Source organism: Diabrotica undecimpunctata, chromosome 4 (assembly GCF_040954645.1).
Source record: "Diabrotica undecimpunctata isolate CICGRU chromosome 4, icDiaUnde3, whole genome shotgun sequence".
NCBI lineage: Eukaryota > Metazoa > Arthropoda > Insecta > Coleoptera > Chrysomelidae > Diabrotica > Diabrotica undecimpunctata.
The window spans coordinates 148,873,434-148,892,951 of record NC_092806.1 but is presented as its reverse complement, the minus strand read 5'-3'; the positions used below and the strand labels follow the sequence as shown (position 1 = coordinate 148,892,951).

General features: G+C 32.1%; 1 protein-coding gene across 4 annotated transcripts in view; it reads left to right on the top strand.

Annotated features, from left to right (window-relative positions):
• Nucleotides 1-19,518, top strand: part of LOC140440170 (uncharacterized) — a 68,732-nt gene that overhangs the window by 11,355 nt on the left and 37,859 nt on the right. For 2 of the 4 annotated variants that reach the window (XM_072530488.1, XM_072530491.1), the window contains exon 3: nt 8,653-8,844. In XM_072530488.1, the coding sequence (XP_072386589.1) occupies nt 8,653-8,844 (192 nt within the window). Of the gene's footprint in view, nt 1-8,652; nt 8,845-9,870; nt 10,163-19,518 lie in introns of those variants that run through there. The other 2 variants (XM_072530489.1, XM_072530490.1) reach the window with 2 other exon arrangements.

Genomic DNA, 19,518 nt, shown 5'->3' with positions numbered 1-19,518 from the left:
AAAAGTATTTAAAAGTTATTCCAAATTATATGGAAGATACATTTTTCATTTTTAAAAATACAAAAACACACTTCGTTGAAAGTAATTTTTAAAGGTGAAAATCAGTATCTATTTTAATAACGCTTGTGCAGAATTGCTTTTATTCTTATCTGCAGATTACAGATATAAGAAGCAAGGAACCACTAGTTTAGAATAGAATAAATTTATTTTTTAATTAAAAAATTCGCAATTTTAGTATCAGTATTCAAAAACGTTAGTTGGAGTTGAAAATTAAAATAGATATACTTTTTAATTAACTAAGTAATCAAAAGTTCGAATAAAAAGTAAATAGATTAATATACTTTAGTAATCAAAATCATAAGAAATTTTTGAAATGAAATGGTCAAATATTTTAGATTAAATATAAGACTGATTTTATACTTAATTATACTTTACATTTCTTTCTTTCTTTCTTTATTTCTCCCCTTCCTTTTACCCTAACAGGGTGTCGGATTTGGGCTAGCTATTTTAATTTCCATTTACCCAGCTCTTCCATTCTTTTCTGTTTCCTGCCGTTATTTTCAATTCCTCGAGTGATTTTTGTTTAAGTTTTCCCGCCTCTACTACTTGCTGTATCTATTTTTTTCTTGGTCTGCCTCTTTTTCTTTTTCCGATGTTTTTTGCTTCATAAATTTTTCTTGTTATTCTATTGGATTGCAATCTCATCAGATGCCCATACCAGTTCATTTGTCTCTTTGCTATTTTGTTCATTATCGGTTCCTGGTTGGCCATTCTCCTAATAGTCTCGTTGCTTAATCTATCCCATTTTGTCTTTCCAACTATCCTTCTTAGATGTCTCATCTCCATTGCGTTTATCCTGCTCTTATGTTTTTCCAGAATTGTCCAGTTTTCACTTGCATAGAGCACAGTCGGTATCACTATTGTGTTATATATTTTTATTCTTGTTTCTCGTGCAAGTTCTCTTTTTCCCATTATTGGGGCTAACGCATAATATAACTTGTTTGATTTCTTTGCTCTATTTGTTATTTCCCAGTCTATTTTTCCATCATTAGTTATTATACTTCCCAGGTATTCGTAAGTTGTTACTATTTCCAATTCTGAGTTTTTACATTTTATCTTTATTTGATTATCTTCGTTATCTCCTTTGCCGCTGATTATCATTATCTTACTTTTTTCCTCGTTTATCTCCATTTTAAGTTCTTCTATTTGTTCTACCCATATATCCATTAGTTTCTGCATTTTATTCTCGGAATCTGCTATTAGTACTATGTCGTCTGCATACATTAAGGACTCTATTGTTACCGGTTGTAATCTGCGGTAACCTATTATTGTCTGTAGTTGATTAGTTCTGACTCTAGTGTTTCTTATCAATTCGTTCATTACTATTATGAATAGCAAAGGGCTGAGACTATCTCCTTGTTTAATACCTCTCTTCCAATTAAATGCTTCCGATCTTTCCCCTGTTATTTGTACCCTTCCTTTTACCTCTTTGTAAGTACTTTCTATAATTTTTATCAATGCATTAGGTACGTTAATTTTCCTCAAGCATTTCCCTATAATATGTCTTTCTATCGTGTCAAATGCTGCTCTTAGGTCTATGAATGCTAATACTAGTTTTTTCCCCGTATCTATGCTTCTTTCTATTAGGTTTCTAATGATATATATGTTGTCATTTGTCTGTCTTCCCGGTCTAAATGCCATTTGTTCTTCTCCCAATACCATTTCTACTTCTTGTCTCAGTCTCTTCTCTATTATTTTCGTATATATTTTAAAGCACACCGATCACAGACATATTGCCCTATAGTTGTCGCAGTTTACATGTTCTCCTTTTTTGTATATTGGCACGATGATATTGTTCTGCCAGTCTTTAGGGATTGTTTGTTTTTCCCACGCCTCTTTATATATTTTCCATAGCCAGTTTATTCCTTCTTCTCCCATGTATTTTACCATTTCCGGTTCAATTTCATCATCTCCACCTGCCTTGCCTATTTTTATATTTGATAATCCTTCTATTACTTCTTCTCTACTTATTTGCTCTGGCTCTGTGTTCTCTTCGCCTTCATTGATTATATTGTCTTCCTTTATCACTTCGGTATCAAATTTTTTCTCATAATATTCTTTCCATACCCTAGCTATTTGTTCTGGGCTTATTTGTATTTGGTTTGAAGTATCTCTTACTGCGTTTATTTCCTTTCGTTTTCCCTGCCTTATGTGTCGTATTGTCGTCCAAAAGTTTCTATTATTTGTTATATATTCTTCCTGAAGTTCTTCTCCAAATTCTTTCCATGTTTTTGTTTTTGCTTGTGTGACTGTCTTTTTTGTCAATCGTCTCTGCCTATAGTATTTTTCTTTATCTTCTTCTAATCCCGTATCGAGGTATTTTTTCCATGCTATTTTCTTCTTTTTTATTTCTGTCTTCACTTCTTTATTCCACCACCTTGTCCTTTTTAACTGTTTATTATATTTTTTGATTCCACACACTTCAGTTGCTGTTGTCTTTAATACTTCACTGTATGTATTCCATCTTTCTTCCATTGTCCATGTTTCTTTTTGGCGCTCTATTTGTCTCAGTCTTTTGTTAGTTTCCTCCGTGTAAAATTCTCGCACACTTTTTATCTTTAGTTTGTTTACATTTACTTTCTTGTACTCTTTTCTTTCCACTTCCTCCATTTTTTCATCCTCCAGTTTTGCAGTGACCATCCTGTGTTGTGTAGACAGTTCGGGTTCCTTTTCCGTTAAGATGTTTTTTATATTTTGTTCTAGGTTTCTCGTATAGACTATATAGTCGATTAAGCTTTTCGCATTTCTCCCTTCAGCCACAAATGTATATTTGTCGTTAATGGTTTATTCACTGAATGTGTTTCCTATTATTAGGTCATTGGTTTGGCAGAATTCCAGCATTTTAATTCCATTTCTATTTAATGTTTCTTCCCCATATTGTCCAATGATTTTATACTTAATTATACTTTACATTTCATAAGTCTTGTTTGTATTAAATAATTTTTCATACAACTCTAAGCCGTCTCAAAAGTCCAAATAGCTATGATCATTGCCGACCTCCGTGGAGATGACACTTGAAGAAGAGAAGATACAACTCTAAATAATTACCAACCACGTTGAGATTGTGTTTCCTTAGTCTTAACTGAGTTTCCAGCAATTTTCCAATTATTATTCTTTCGTATTTCGCACTATCGTTTTCTTGTCATCCTTCTTTTATTTGTAGATTCATGTCTAGTTATAATTACTCACGATTCTGTTGTTTATCAGTCTTTCGTTTTATAATTTCCTGTGAAATAATAATTTTATCTTTTAGTGTTTCCTATTTGAAGATGTTTTATTTCACATTCATTCTTCATCATTCATTCTTTTTCCGACCTGCTCGATTGAATATGATCTTACACTTTTGATGTTATTGGCGTAGAACGTTAACACAATAATTTCATATAGTTAATTAAGTTTTATGTAACACCGTTGAAACAAGGAAAGGTTGGCGATCATCTTGATTATTATTAATCCCTGTTCGTACCTATGTATATACAAGCTATACTTCCCCAAAGAAGCTGAAGCTGTTTATAGTTAAAGATCCCTTTTGTGTGGGAGATCATCACATTCCAGGTTTGGTTTTACAGTTTCTTGTGTGAGTTTTCTGTTTCCACTATGTTTCTCCTTTATTCTCTCTCTTTAATTGTCCTTTCTATATTTCTAATTTCCACACTCCTTAAGTCTTCTTCCACTTGTTGTTTCCATCTCAGTCTAGGTCTGCCTCTGGTTCTTTTACCTGGTGGTATCCATTCCATTATAACTCTTAACGGATTGCTCTTCTTTTTTTTTCATTATGTGTCCATAGCATCGAAGTCTTTGTGCTTTTATGGCTCTAACTATGTTCTCTTGACTCCTTCATCCCCACCTAGGACCCATACATTCTTGTATTTCGTGATTAATCCATTGTCTTGCGCCCTCTTCGTTTTCCCTCCTTGCTCCCAGTATTTTTCTGATAATCTTCCTTTTAAAAACTTTTAATTACTCTTCTTCTCTTGATGTTAATGTAAATGTTTGTGCAGCATATACTTCTATTGGTCTTACGATCGTTTTGTAGATTTTTATTTTTGTGTTTCGGCTTATATTCTTATCTCTTAACATTTTATCTATTTTTTTAAAACGCTGTATTTCCCGCTTGAATTCTTCTTCTCATATCTACACTTTCATTTCTTCTCTTGACTAGTACTCACAAATATTTGAATGTTTCAACCTCTTCGAGACTTTGTACATCTCTTGTCAGTTCTGTCATTTGTGTCTTCTTTATCTTGCTTACGTTCATGTATCTCTTGGAAGGTTTTATTTTTAATGCCTTATAATTTTATTTGGTATATTTCTCCGTTGTAAGTCTTGAATCATTTATCTTCTGTTTAGTTTGTCAAACGCCTGTTTAAAGTCTAAGAAAAGTATGTGTTTCTCCATCGTACTCGAATGTTTTCTCTATTACTTGTTTTAGCGTATAGCTTTCATCGTGGATCCTTTTTTTCTAAAATTGTACTAGTACTCTAATATGCTTTGTTTTGTATATATTGTTAGTCTGTCTCTAATTATACCATTCATTACTTTATATGTTACATTCAGTAAATTAATTGCTCGGTAGTTTTTGCATATCCTATGGTCTCCTTGTTTTGGGATTATCACTATGATTCCCTTCTTTCGTGCATTATTTCTTTGCTCCATATATTCTGTATTAGTTCATAAATCTGTCTTTATAGTGTCTCCCCACTGTATTTTATAATTTCTGCACATATCCCGTCTTTTCCCGATGTTTTTCCGTTTTTAAGTTTGAACATTTTCTGTTTCACTTCTGTATAGGTATATTCTTCTTCTTTATCGATTTAACGATGCAGTTTTTTGAAGGCATTTTTAAAATCACTAAACATGCATTTGTCGTCGTTATATTTCTATTAAATGACATACATAATAAATTATATCAAATTTTTTATATTCACAAAGTGAATATAATAAATAATTATATTCACATACGTGAAATATTCAGTATCCTTTACATTTGGTTGTGTTTTGTCACAAATATTGATGAGAGATATTCTTCTCTTACTTTTTACACTTTCACCATCACGGGTACGAGTTGTTTGGAGCATTTTTCTATGTAGTTCAGATAATCACTGTTTATTATTTTTTCTTTGTTCGTTGTTCTGCGACGATTCTTCTCTCTGGTTCTGAAATTTATTTATTCTGACAATATCTGTCAGAGACATATTAGACGTTGTCTCTGACAATGTTGACAATTTTAAATTATTTTGATATGTAAAATGAGAATTTTAGTTGTAATGTTAGAGTTTCTAAATCTATTTTTTATAATTCTACTAGTGGATTATTTATTACAATTTGATATTACATAACTGTGCTTTCCAGTCTACAGCTAGATACTGTCTTTCTAATCTCCCTTTCCAAATTAATCTGCTATGAACATGTATCTGCTAAGAGTTTGGACATATTTTGATGAAAAGGTTCGATGGAAAAACAAGTACCAGTCTATCGTAGAGGAAGTAGAGGTAATAGAGGCAAATCCTAAATACTCTTTTGTTAAACTGAAAAGACGGACGGGAGACCACAGTGTCTAATCGTCATCTGACTCCGAGTGGACGAGGTGAATGGGAAATACTAGATATACCAGGTCAAGAATCAGTGTTCGTAGAAGACCCAAATTCGAGTCTTAATGATTCCTTATCCAATACAACCACGCAAAACATGCAGCTCCTGCAGCTCTATGCAGCTCTGGCAGATACATCTCCATCTTCCCCTCCACCGGATTCATTACTTCTTGAAGAACCCCCAATGAGTTCTGAACACAGCTTATCACCTCCTTCAGCACTACCTAGAAGATCTGAAAAAATTCGTCATTTACCATGGTATTTGGAAGATTATAGTGTTGGAGAATAATGTGATATTAAGTTTCTTGGTATTGCTTTGGCTGTGGACTTGGAATATTGTAGGCAACTTTATGCTGTCAGTGTTCGACAGAGGTCACTGTCACTCTCATATTAATTTCTATTGTTTTTGTTAACATTATGTGTATAATTTATATTGATTAAAACCTTATATCCTAGGTATTACTTTATCATTTCACTTCCCTTTTAATTTCAAAATCTTTAGTCCGAAATACTCGTGTGATCCTTCGCCTGCGATTCAAGAACATCGCGAAAAGATAGAGCAGTTCAGTGAAATAACCTAGCTCTACATCCGCCATCTGATATTAATAATATTTCTGACCAATAAAATCCTCAGATTTACATTACATAAATTGTTATTAACTTGCTTATGTTCAATTGTTTCAACTCTGTTTGAAACTTTCTTGTTTTTGCCCATCTTTCTTTAATTCTCAATATTTGTGACTAGATCTACGCAGAGTATTTTCGGTAATCTGAAGATCGCTAGTTGAATGGTTTTAAATAGATATATAAAACGAAGAACACATAGCTTCCAAGTAGTCTTATGTTTAGAGTCAATGGGATGTCTACTACACAATATCCTTTCCATTTTTTTTAATGCTTTTTTATTGGTCCAATTCTTACACTAATATTTTTAATAAACTCACATTTTTATTAATAAATATATTCAGATATTTATACTTTTGGACCTTCTTTGTTCTAATCTGTGAATTATTTGTTGTAGACTTTACAATAATTTAGATATTAGGACACTGATCATCTTCTGATCAAATATTGTTGATGGCTGCACCATTTTTTGCTAAAACTAATTTCTAGCTAAGTCCTATTAGGAAAACTGTTTTAGTTATTTCGATGAAATGTAATTCCAGTATATTTTTATGCTCAAAAATTAATATATATATATATATATATATATATATATATATATATATATATATATCAAGTGTAAAATATTTGATCATTTTGTTGATTTAATTAATATATCTAACAGAAATATTAAAAACAAAATAGGGGTTAAAATTATAAAAAAAATGATATTATTTGTATTCGAACATTTAAAAACTAACAATACTTATTTTGGTATTAGAATCTTGCCAAAAATATTCTAAGGAATCATGTCTTCATGTTATGTTCCAAGGAAAAATGTTTAAAAAAAACATTGCCCATTTTTTAGAAATTTTTGTCTAGGCTTGGTTTGTCATATGAAACAGTTAAGTTGTTAACGCTTCCAATCGGCCATGCTTACCTCAGATAATTAGCGAATACGACCAAGCAAAAGCTTCCCAGAGATCATATTTTCTCGGGACTCGAATGGGTTTGAACCATTTGAATTTCCATGCTAGTTTACAATCAAAGTAATTGTTGTCATTTCAGTTGTCACTGGGCACGTCAATATCAAATAAGCTTTCAGCTGATAGTTTTTAATCCTTGTTTTACATTGAACAATACAATAAAATTTACATTAATACAATATTTTTACATTAAACTTTGTTTTAAATGACTGGTTTAAATTATTTTTTCTGCTTCATATTTTTCCTCTTTATAAGCAATTCTGTTTGTTCATACTCCATCTTCTACGCGGTCGTCCGATACTTCTTCTGCCGATTGGTGACTTATCTGTTGCTATTTTTACGACACGGGTCTCCTCCATTTTTCTTATGTGGTTATTCCATTTTTTTTTTCTATTTTGTGTAGATTCATTTATACACTGTCTTCACTTCTCTTTTGATCTCTCAGCGTATTTTCTGTAATTCTTTTTAGTACTCTCATCTCTGCCGTTTCTAGTAGCCTTTAGAAAAAATATTCTAGAAGAGGTAGAATTTACCGTTTTTTTCTTAATCCTCTAGACTTTTCAATACTATTTACTTGTACAATTTTAAAAAGTGTACAAATTAACAAAACTGCTCACAATGGAGTTGATAGACTAAAATGACTCTTTTTTTGTTCGACCGACACTGAACCACCATATTTCCTGCCCTTTCTTACTCCTTTCTGCTAATTTACAAGAAACGAATTGTTTAAGATGACAAAATCACCGTAAAATAGGTTAAGTAAAACTGCCAATTATTCTTCTTTTTGTTTTATTTAAGTTTTGGTTGTTCGAATTTTCAGTGTTGCCGGTGCAAATTCTTCTCGTATACTTATAACATTTCGAGGGACTTTCAAAAATACACATTCAGATTTATATACGAAATTTTTCATTCAGGTTAACTTTTATACGAAAAAATTCGATTTAATTCGAAAATACGACTCCAGGTATCGTGGCTCTTAGAGTAGTTATTTAATTTTAATAAATATTGCCCTGCTTCTTACCGGCTCAGTAGATAAAAAAATCTTTTTTTTTTATTTAGAGTTTAAGTTTCTATCCCATAGTCCATAGATTATCACTAGCCTCTAGAAATATTTGTTCGATGTACAGGTTGAAAAGAAAAGGCGAAAGAATACAGCCCTGTCTAACCCCTCTCGAAATGGTTACGTTTTCACTCACCATATGTCCGACGCACCATATGTATATTTTTCGATATATCTTTCGATCGTATCATTATTGACTTGAAATAATACCAAAATACTTTTCACTTGACCTAAACAAATAATATCTTTTTTTTTCTATAAACAAATTTATTTAACCCCAAATTTAAATTCTAAATAAACATTTAAAATTTATTCAAAATACAAAAATAGCTAACGTTTGCTTAAAATTAAGAGCGTAAAAAGCGTGGAGGCCGCACCACCTGGAAACATATTTGACATCTTCAAACCCAAAGATGACGCAGCAAAGGACGCAGCCAAAGATGGAGAAAAACCAGAAGACAAACCCGCAGATGCTGCTGCAGGTGCAGATGCAACCAAACCTGCAGAGGCTAAACCCAACATATTCGACGTGTTTAAGCCAAAGGTAAGAGCTTAATGCTAGTATGGTTAGTTATGGTGTGTAAAGTTATTAATATGGCGTTTTAAAAAATATATATAAAACAAATATGTGCCATAACGGTAACCCAATTACAACAATAATTTATATAACTTAATTGTTTGTTTATTTTTAATATTGGCTGACAAAATAATTTACTATCTATTAGTAATTTTTTTTCTCCGTTTTAACTTAGATTTTTTCCCTTTTTTTAAATAGGTAGACCAGGTGCTTTCACATAACATCGATTATTTGTCCTAGATTTACGAGGCTTTCTAGTCAACAGACTATTTTGATGTTAACCAAATGTGTTTGCATAAATGATGCATGAGTTTCAAGCTAGTCGCTTTCATATTTTTTAAGACTTGATAGATGGAGTCGTATCTATAATAGAGTGATTTGTTCATGGGATTAAAGTAGTTTCAATTTCCTCTAATGCTAATTTTCTTCTGTAAGTTTTGTGCTGTATATGTATTAAAATAGCTGCATTCAATTTCTTTTTGTGGTATTCATTTCCAAGATCTTAACCCATATTATGTCAAGCAATGTTTTATCCCCCGATAGGTGTTTATTTTAATCGTATTCTACTATTTCACCAATCTTTTTCCAATATATCTATGTCCATTTTTCCCTCCTGATCTTTTAAGAAACTTCTTTTTGTCTTTCACAAAAATCTTCTTCGCAAATATTTGCAATTTCTTGATTCAGTCTGATTTAAATTTGTCTCTTCACAAACTACCACAAAAAATCCTCAAGTCTTCAAAAAGGTCCTACATTCAAAACTATGACCTAGCGACTTTTAATATGCATTGGGCCAACATTGGAAACAAAAATAAACTGTACATTGTACTCAAGTTAAAAATAACACTTATTTCCTTCCTGGAAAAATATAAAAAACGTTATCCTACTTTATCAGTCAATTAATTAGCAAAGATTAAAATCTTGTTTATTCGTTAAGATAACGTTAGGAAATAAAAATATCAAGAATATGTTTAAACTTTTATATTTCTTCACAAGGAAATAATGTACATGATAAAAATTTAGCTTTTGGCACAGTAAAAGTACACAGGTTTTTATATTTGTTCATCGAACGCCATATTTTCAAAATGCACACCATTGGTATAATAATAAGAGAATGTAGTTTCTAAAAAGTGTAGATTGTGTCATAAAAAGTGTTTTGGCAAAGTGTTAATGTGTTTACATCTATACAATTTTCTAATGCCATTGCGATTAAGGGAAATGTAGTGTCATGGATAATCAGTGGGAGTTTATTCATGTTAGTTAATTTTTGTATATATCCTACATGGTAAGATTCATTTAAAAGTAGTGTCTAATTTTGATGATGCATATAAAATCTCATTTAACGTTTAAAGTGAAAAATACTACATTCTTTTATCATAGTTTTAATATTTTTTTCAGCAATTTTACATTTTGTGGACTAGTATAATCTACGTTTTCTTTTAAATCAAATCATTTAATCAAATGATTACTTATAGTGTATAAAACATACATTGCAACTATTAATTATGAACTATTTTTTCCAAATAACAAAAATACATATATGATCAAAATTTTAATATTCACCATTACAAATTGTTTAACTTTCTACAACTTAGATAAAAAAGATCGAAGAAACAGAACTTTTCATGACTGTAGTTCCTGATTCTTATTCAAAAAGCTTAGTCAATTTCTACAGGATTTTATAAAATCATAAAGCTTTTTATATTTTTTAGTCATAGAACCCTAATTAAACACGTTTAAAAGCTACACTCCAAATTTGGGATGAAATTCATTCAGTTTTTATTTTTAAATAATTACTGAATATGTAGTAAATATATAAATTACAAGATATATCATTTTATAGAGATTATTTACAATACAAAAAACTAGTTTCTCTTGAAGTTATAACAGTCTATTTATGAGATTAGTTCGTGTAGCGACATCTAGACTCCATTACTGGAAAAAAAATTTATTCATTTATTATTTTGCATGACCGCTCATAGAAATTAAAACCTATATGTCAGGTTAGCCTGTGTGTATAAGTTATTAAAATAAATGAGTCGTAATATTTTTTTTCATTGTCGTCGCTTCGGAGCAAGCGGAATTGCCGTGACAGACATGTCTTGCATAAGAATCGCCCACCAGGTCATCTTTGGTCTTCCTCCCTTTACTTCCAGGAGATTACAATTCAGAAATTCTACTTAGTGATTACCATTTTGGTGTTCACTATACGTTAACTATCTTAACTTACGTTTACTTATTTTGTCTGTAATTTGTAACATCTTTATTTTAAATTTTATCATTGTGTGTCACTCCACTTATCTATATCTACATAGTTATGCATTACCATGGATTAAGTATTTTTCTCCTGTAAATGTTCAAATATTTCTGCCAGTCAACTCACCACTCGCCTTCTTCTGTACAATTCTTGTTCTTCTTCCTTCTTGTATGTAGACGTTAAAGCATGTTTCTTTTTTAATATTAGCCTTTTAAATTATTTAAATTATTGCACCATCTTTTTATCGGTCTGCCAATACTTCTTCGTCCATTTGGTGACTTATCTTATGCTATTCGTACTATTTTATCCTCTGCCATTTTACTAATGTGTTCGTTCCAATCCTGTTTTGGTTTTGTCACCCACCCATTTATGTCTTCTATATTGCATGCTTTTCTTATGTTTTCGCTTCTCTCTCCATCCAACAGACTTTTCCTTGATATTCGTCGGAATATTTTCATCTCTGTTTCTTCTAGTAGTCGTCTCGTTTTAGATGTGTCAGGTCTTGTCTCCGCTTGTCTCCGTCTTGTTTTTGTGTCTTGTCTTAGGTGTTTGTTCTTTGAGGTGCTTTTAAGCTTTGTTGTTGTACTTCTTCTTCAACATATCCGTAACTAGTTATATCTATTCCCCTATATCTAAGCCTTACTTCCTGCTTTATTATTTTCATACATTTGGTGTTTTTTTACTGGTATTCTCTAATCTTTGGAGCTCGGTTTTATATGTTAATATTTGGATTTCTTTTTTCCACATTGTGTAACCATAACCTGTACAATTCAAGACTATATAAATCGGGCTAGAGAGACAACCATTTCCACCACTACTGTAAAAAGTACACTCTTTTACAGTTGATGACCTGTATATCTACCAGATGCATCTATAGCCTGGGTTTTATAATATTTTTGCACCATCCCTCACGTTGGTAGATGTCAAACTGCCAAAACCTTAATTACATTTATGATATTGCTGTATAATTTATAACCATGAGGTTACTAAGATTTTCTAGCGGTCTATATAATTTAATTCCCTTTTTAATTTTGCTTATGACAATGTGAACAGGACGAAGGTCCAGGGTATCTGAGGCTGTTGAGCTGGTGTATCTCTATAAACTTCTGTATGTCTAAGAGAAGCATGTTTTTTTTTGCTGCAACTATGAACACCATACCACTGATGTAGACGTATTTGCTGGTTTTATAAACACGCTGTAAATCCTATATATCATGACCGGTTCTAGTCCATAGCTTATACTAGTGTACTACTCAAAGTATTTTTGCTTCCAAGACAAGCATGTGGTACTTTTTTGCTGAAACTTTGACATCTTACCACTGATGTAGATACAGTGCATATGGCTACCATTAAAATAATCACTGCTTCCTTAGTTATTTATTTTATATGCTCCAAATTAAGTCATATTTAGATTTCTAACATTTCCATTCTAAATTTGCAACGAGCTAAGATGAATAGGTCAACCGCATTTATTAAATTCTTGCCTTGATTTTACAGTGCCTTATTTTGTCGAACTTTTGGACTATTATTTTGAACAAAAACGGTATAAAAGTTCTTTAGATGTAAGTGAAAGCCAAAAATCGCGAAAATTAGTAAAACCATTCAATTTTTCTCCGATGTGAAGAAGCATATCTGTTTTTTCAATACCAATTCTTCATTGGTTCTGATATTTAATTAACTAGATTCTTATTACTAAAATTGACATGCATTCTTTTTGTTTCACTTGATCGTATCTTCCAGCTTTTCCTCCATTTTGTTATTTTTGCACACTTTTCTTATAAAATATTATTTAGCCATTAAACTTTAAAGTATTTAAAACACAAACTATTTGATTCATTAAATTAATCTCTACTGAATAATTTCATCCCAAAATTCGGTCGCCAAATTAGACATTTTTAAGTATTTGACCAAACTTTTTGACTTTTATATAAAGACGTTTTTCAAGGAATATTAATTAAGTACCTCCAGTATGATAACTTGAAACTCAAAAACCAGATATTTTCGCTACAAAATATGATAGGTGAAATTAATCACCGAGTATAATTTAATTATCATCTTAAAGAATCGCTAAAAACCTCTTGGTTTTAATATAACAAATAATCTGTAATTAAAAAATTTAATCGTGAAAATTTTTAACATTATAAACATGAAAAATTAATTGCCACTTCATAACGTTTGCTCCAACATGCAATTTTTGTACGGCCCAGAAATCGTCACGAAACTGCTTGTAGTGTTTTGATGGTCACGTTCGTTATTTGTATCGTCCGATGACAGTAATTGAAAAACCGATGTTGGAACGATTATGTGACAACTACCATCATTTCTCTATATCCTTCACTTCTCCATTTGTCGTTAATCATATTAGAAAATTAAAGACAACAAAAAACAACTATATAAATAAATAACAAGTCAGCTAGAAGCACATGATAAATGTAGTCTTTTTTGCTACATTGCAGAAAGTAGTAAGAAGAAAATACATAGGGAGAGGGGATAAAATGATCCCCATAAGAAAAAAACTTCTTTAAAATAGCAAAATATTTTTACAATAGTATTTCAATAGGATAAAACCTAGAAGAGTGATTTATCGTAACAGAACACGAATTTTTTTTGAAAAAATCTTTATTCAGTTTTTAAAAATAGACAAAATAAAAAAATTGGTGCAACGGGACAATTCCTTTTACAAACAACAAAAATTATACCAAGAGAAAAATGCTAATCTTTCTCGAAACTCTGGCATCGTAGCAATGTTCACAAAGGAATTCATCTTCGTCTTCTTTAACTTACGCACACAATTTGTGAGCTCATTCCAAATACTTTCGGCATTGAATCCATCTGTCAATTTAAGTAAAACACTCTTCGTAGCAGTAGAAACAAGTTGCATGTCTCTGGCTGTCTTCTAAATATGAATTTCTACTTCTTCTTCAAGTGCCCTCTCCGCTACGGAGTTTATCAATCATCATTGCTATTCGTATCTTTGAAGCTGTTGCTCTAAATAATTGGTTAGATGTGCATTGATACCAGTCTCTTAAATTGCGCAGCCAAGGTATACGTCATCTCCCCACGCTTCGTTTGCCCTGAATCCTGGAGCAATCGGTACTTTTTCCCTCTCATCACATAACCAAGATATTCCAACTTTCTTTTCTTAATGGTAATTAACAGCTCCCGTTCTTTGTTCATTCTTCGAAGAACTACACTATTTGTTATTTTGTCTGTCCAAGTTATTTTCAAAATTCTTCTGTATATCCACATTTCGAAGGCCTCTAGTTTATCGGTATTGCTCTTGTTTAAAGTCCAAGTCTCTACTCCATACAATAGTATCGAGAAGATGTAGCATCTAATCAATCTCATTTTCAGGTTTAAGTTAATGTCATGACTTCCCAGAATGTCCTTCATATTAACAAAAGCAGCTCGAGCCTTTCCAATTCTAGTTTTTATTTCTTCTGTGATGTCATTGTTGTTATTAACGCTTGTTCCCAAATATTTATATTTGTGCACCCGTTTGATTTCGTTATTGTGAATGTACAGGTTTGTACTGAATCTTTGTTTTTTGAAATAATCATAAATTTCGTCTTCTTGACGTTCATTGTTAACCCTTTCTCTTTACTAGCTGTGACTACCTTGTTTAAAATGGCTTGCAGGTCTTCTCTGGCCTCCGCCATTAAAACCGTATCATCTGCATACATAATATTATTAATTGGTTGGCCGTTAACTTTTATCCCCATCTCTTCTTCCTCCAATGCTTTCTTCATAATTTCTTCCGAATAGAGATTAAATAGCATTGGTGACAGCACACATCCTTGTCTAACTCCTTTTTTGATTTTAATTTTATTTGTTGTTCTATTTTAGATGCGACTGCCTTCTGATTATAATACAGAGTAGATATTATTCTTATATCGCGAGTGTCTAACTATTTAGCTTCCAAGATCTCTAAAAGTTGGTCAAGTCTAAAAATCTGAATAGACTTGCTTTTATATTCTTTTGTTGTTTTGGTTCCTTTGTTTTGAGTGTCTTCTTATTATTTTCATTTTATTTTTTAATTGCCTTTCCTTTTGCTTCTTTGATACCTTAGCTACCTAGCAGCTGAGGCCGTTTCAGGACATCTCAAGAAGATTACTGGTTGTCTTCTTCTAAATCCATTCAACCAATTTTATCAGCAGCTTTTCGATAAGGGAAAACTTGCGAGGCAGTTTTTTTTAGCAAGCTGATACTCTAATTGTCGCAAATCACGCAAGGTTAGCCCATACATTCTAATTTCAATATCTAGGATATGCCTTACTAGTTGTGGTTTTTGTTCTGACGAAAATGACATTTTGTTCTTGGTGGCAGCTATCAAGTGACTTTTTCTCTAGCTACTTTATTTTTGTCCATTACACGCCGTTTCAGCAACATTCTTGGCACCTTGAAGATTCGCGCAGCATATTATCACAGGCATTCCTCGCCTAACTACTTTTATGTTGCAAGGTAGCGGTTTGACGATATTAGATCATCGTACACTTCATATGCGTCGTCATTGGGGGTACGCTTTGTTACAACAGATAAAAAAAGATAGAATTTTGCAATAGTAGATTTAAACGAAATAGAGCTATAATTAAGAAATAAAGCAAAAAACAGCAATCACTTAAAAGACATACAGAAACCTCTGTAAATCTATAGCATACTTATTAAGTGTAGCGTAAGACTTGGTCTTTTTAGACTATAAGAGGATACCAACGAGGCGAGGAGAGATAGAGCATCATAATACATCTCCTTTCTATCAAATGTCTAATCCTAAACAACATGAAAAACAATTGTTATATTGTATAAAAGTACAGCCTCCATTATTTATTTCAAATTGAAACAAGCTTACCTCTAAATTAAAAAAAATTGTGCAACACAGAAAAATAAATCAGAGCAAAACAAGCAGTTGAAAGTGGGTAAGTTATATTTCCTATTACGAATTTCACCGTTAATTTAACCGATACCGGTAACAGAAGCGATTTAAATCCACGGATCGTCGTAGCAGCAGATTTATAATCACAGCCGAGCAACTAACCCCAAATTTATAGTACGGAATCCTCTATCCGCGGGATTAATGCTATTTATCGTTGACTTAGTATTCCGCGAGTTGTTTTTAGTTTTTGAATAAATATGTGCAATTTTCTTTTAATGTCTTCATTTTTCTATTGGATCTTTTGTGTTCTCCAGGACATTTTGATAAAGATCTATCTCTTCCACAGCTTGTCTTGTATATTTTCCTATTTATTCTATTAACGTATTCATCTTAGTGTGCAACTTTTCTAGTGTTAAATTTTTAATGTTATTTCCATCTTTAATACTCAATTTTTTTATACTTTTTATTGGCTCGTTTCCAAGACAGGGCCGTACTGATTCTTCAATTGTCTCTGTCTAATATTTTTCGTTTTATTTTTCCTTGGTAATATTTTACAGACAGAATTTTAAGATAAATATTATATATAGGTACTAATTACCGTTAACTTAGGTGTAATTTAATATATATTGTTTAACAGTCTGCTCAAACTTCGACAATAGTATTCATAGCTTTGATCACGCATTTAAAACTTCATAGAATAGATGAGTTTAATTGTTTTACTAGGCATAAATTCGTCATTTCTTAAATATTTATAAATCTATATCTTCTTCTGGTATATGACCAAAGAGAGTAGTAAATGGGTAGTCCTCGATAGCATAGTGGGGAAAGCAATGGTTATTATTATAGCCAAAAACCTCATAGGTCATGAGATTTATATATTAATATAAATTCTAGTATTTTTCGGATTCGTGCTTGCTTAAGACTCTACTCAATCTATTGGCTAAAAGAAAGCTTATAGCTACGTGATACAAAGAAAAATAAATAACATGGGTTGATATGATAAAAGGTCGTTCATGTACAGATAACATCTTCTGTCTTAAACAAATTATAGAAAAGAAAATTGTGACAAATAGAGAGTTACATATGACTTTTGTAGATCTTGAGAAGGCATATGATACAGTCCCGCTAAATAAACTATGGGAAGTCCTGGGCACATCAAACATACATCAAACAGTAGTTAGTGCTCTCAAAGATCTATATTATGGTTCAAACTCCCAAATGAAATTCGGAAACCTCTTAGCTGAAAAATTTGCAGTTACTAAGGGTCTCAGACAAGGATGTTGTATCTCTCCGACTTTATTTAAGAAACAATGAAAAAGGAAAGTCAAAGGAATGGGTATACAATTGAACGCTCAGGATTACATATATACTTTGCAGTTTGCAGATGATCAGGTGGTAATCTCAAATGACAAAGATGACATGAAATACATCCTTAGAAAACTAATTCAAGAATAGCAGAAATGGGGATTAAATATCAATTTAGAAAAGACAAAATACCTCTCAATTGGAGCTGAAGCAGAACAACTCGATATCGATGACAATCAAAAAATAAATCCATGCAACGAGTATAAATACCTGGGCGTCATCTTCGACCGTAGTGGAAAAGACGGACGAGAAATAGAACATCGAATTGTACAAGCACGAAGAGCTATAGCATGTTTGAAACGAATTCTATGGAGTAAAGAAATATCAAAGAAAAGAAAATGGAACATCTATGAGACAATGGTTAAAACTAGCCTACTTTATGGAGCTGAGACATGGAGAATAACCGAAAAATATAAGAAAAAGGTCGAAGCCACGGAAATGGATGCCATTTCCTGAAGCTTTTCTCCTGCATTTTCCTGGATCTGTCGAAGCCGACAGAATACGGAATGAAGTGATAAAACAACAAATGGGTATAGAGGGCACTATAGTTGAGGATATTGAGAGAAAACAGCTCATATGGTATGGGTATGTGAGCCGAATGGGGGACGAAAGATTGCCTAAAAAACGATGATGTGGCAACCCCCAGAGAAGAGGAAACGAGGGAAGACCACCACAGAGCTGAACCCTGGGAGTTAGGAAAGCGATTAGCGCTCGAAATCTGGACGAAGACCTAACTCAAGACAGAATACAGTGGCGTTTGGGAGTCGGACAACGTCGTAAGACGTTATAAAAAACCGAATATATATATACGATATGATAAAAACTATTATCAACTATTTGTTGGTAGAACTAGATTCAAACTAACAAACTTGGCAAACATCCATCATAGTCCAGTCGTCAGTTATTTGACCTCTAAAAATCGTACAAAAAAAACTTTGGGACACTAAAAAGATGCAAATAAGTTTACCACTTTTACCCCCCACTTCTCCCCAAACCCTCCCTCCTCCGTAGAGGGAAAAAAACAAAAAAAAAATCGATTTGCCAAGAATCTTTACGCCGGTAGAAACAAATGTTTCTAATAAAAAATGTATCTGACATAATTTTGAACAAAAATGTTTTCCAGTACTTTTCTGTAGAATGTAAAAGCAACGCTTGAAGCGACCGGTGATTTTCAGTGTCCACGTGTGCAATATTAATTTTAAATAAAATTTTTATCAACTCGACTGTAAAAATTAAATATCTTTAATCAGAGTGTTCTATCGACAAAACTCGAAATGAGTTTTAAAGGTGAAAAGTGCAGATTTCTTATAACATTTTTGATATTTTCCGCAAATGGAGTCAGTTATATGTGTTCTACGAAAACGGTATTAGGTGGAATTTGTAATTAAACTTGTGAAATTTCGAAAAACTTACTTGTGTAATCCAAAAGACAGATCACTATCTTGTGGTACAAAATTCCGGAAGAAACTCGCGACAGTGGCAAAAGGAAAAAATAGCCAAATTAAAAAATGGAATGTTGAAAGACTTAAAAGTTTAACAAAGACACAAGAATATTAAAATACTCTCCAAATAAAACTAACGGAATCAGACAGGAAGATACTGCAGAGGCAAAATGGAGACAAAAAGTACTAATACGGAATCTGCGGAGGAAACTGTTGGAAAAGCCAAAAGGCAAAGAAATGCTAGGTTAAGCTAGGCTTAACCTAACAACTATAACGAAAATAGAATATAAGCGACTAGAATATGCAGAAGAAAAAAAAAAGGCTTTGTAAAAACAAGTACAAGAAATCCTAGAACATAACAACAGACATGAGAGCAGAAAATTCCATAAAAGAATAAAAGAAAGCACACTGTCATTAAGACCAAAATTAACAATACGAAAAAACAAGGACGAAGAACTACTAACAAAGAAATTAAAAATTGTAATAAGATGAAAAGAATACTTTGAGGAAAACCTAAATGCAGACAATGGAAATGATCAAAACGAGACAATATATTTTGCGGAGTTAAGAAGTAGTTTAAATAATAAAGAAACTGAAAAAAAGTAAAGCGCAAGGAACTTACGGAGTTTCGGCAGAATTGTTGAAATATGGAGGACCCGAACTCTGGAGAAGAGTCCAATACCTGATAAAGTTGGTATGAACCAAGG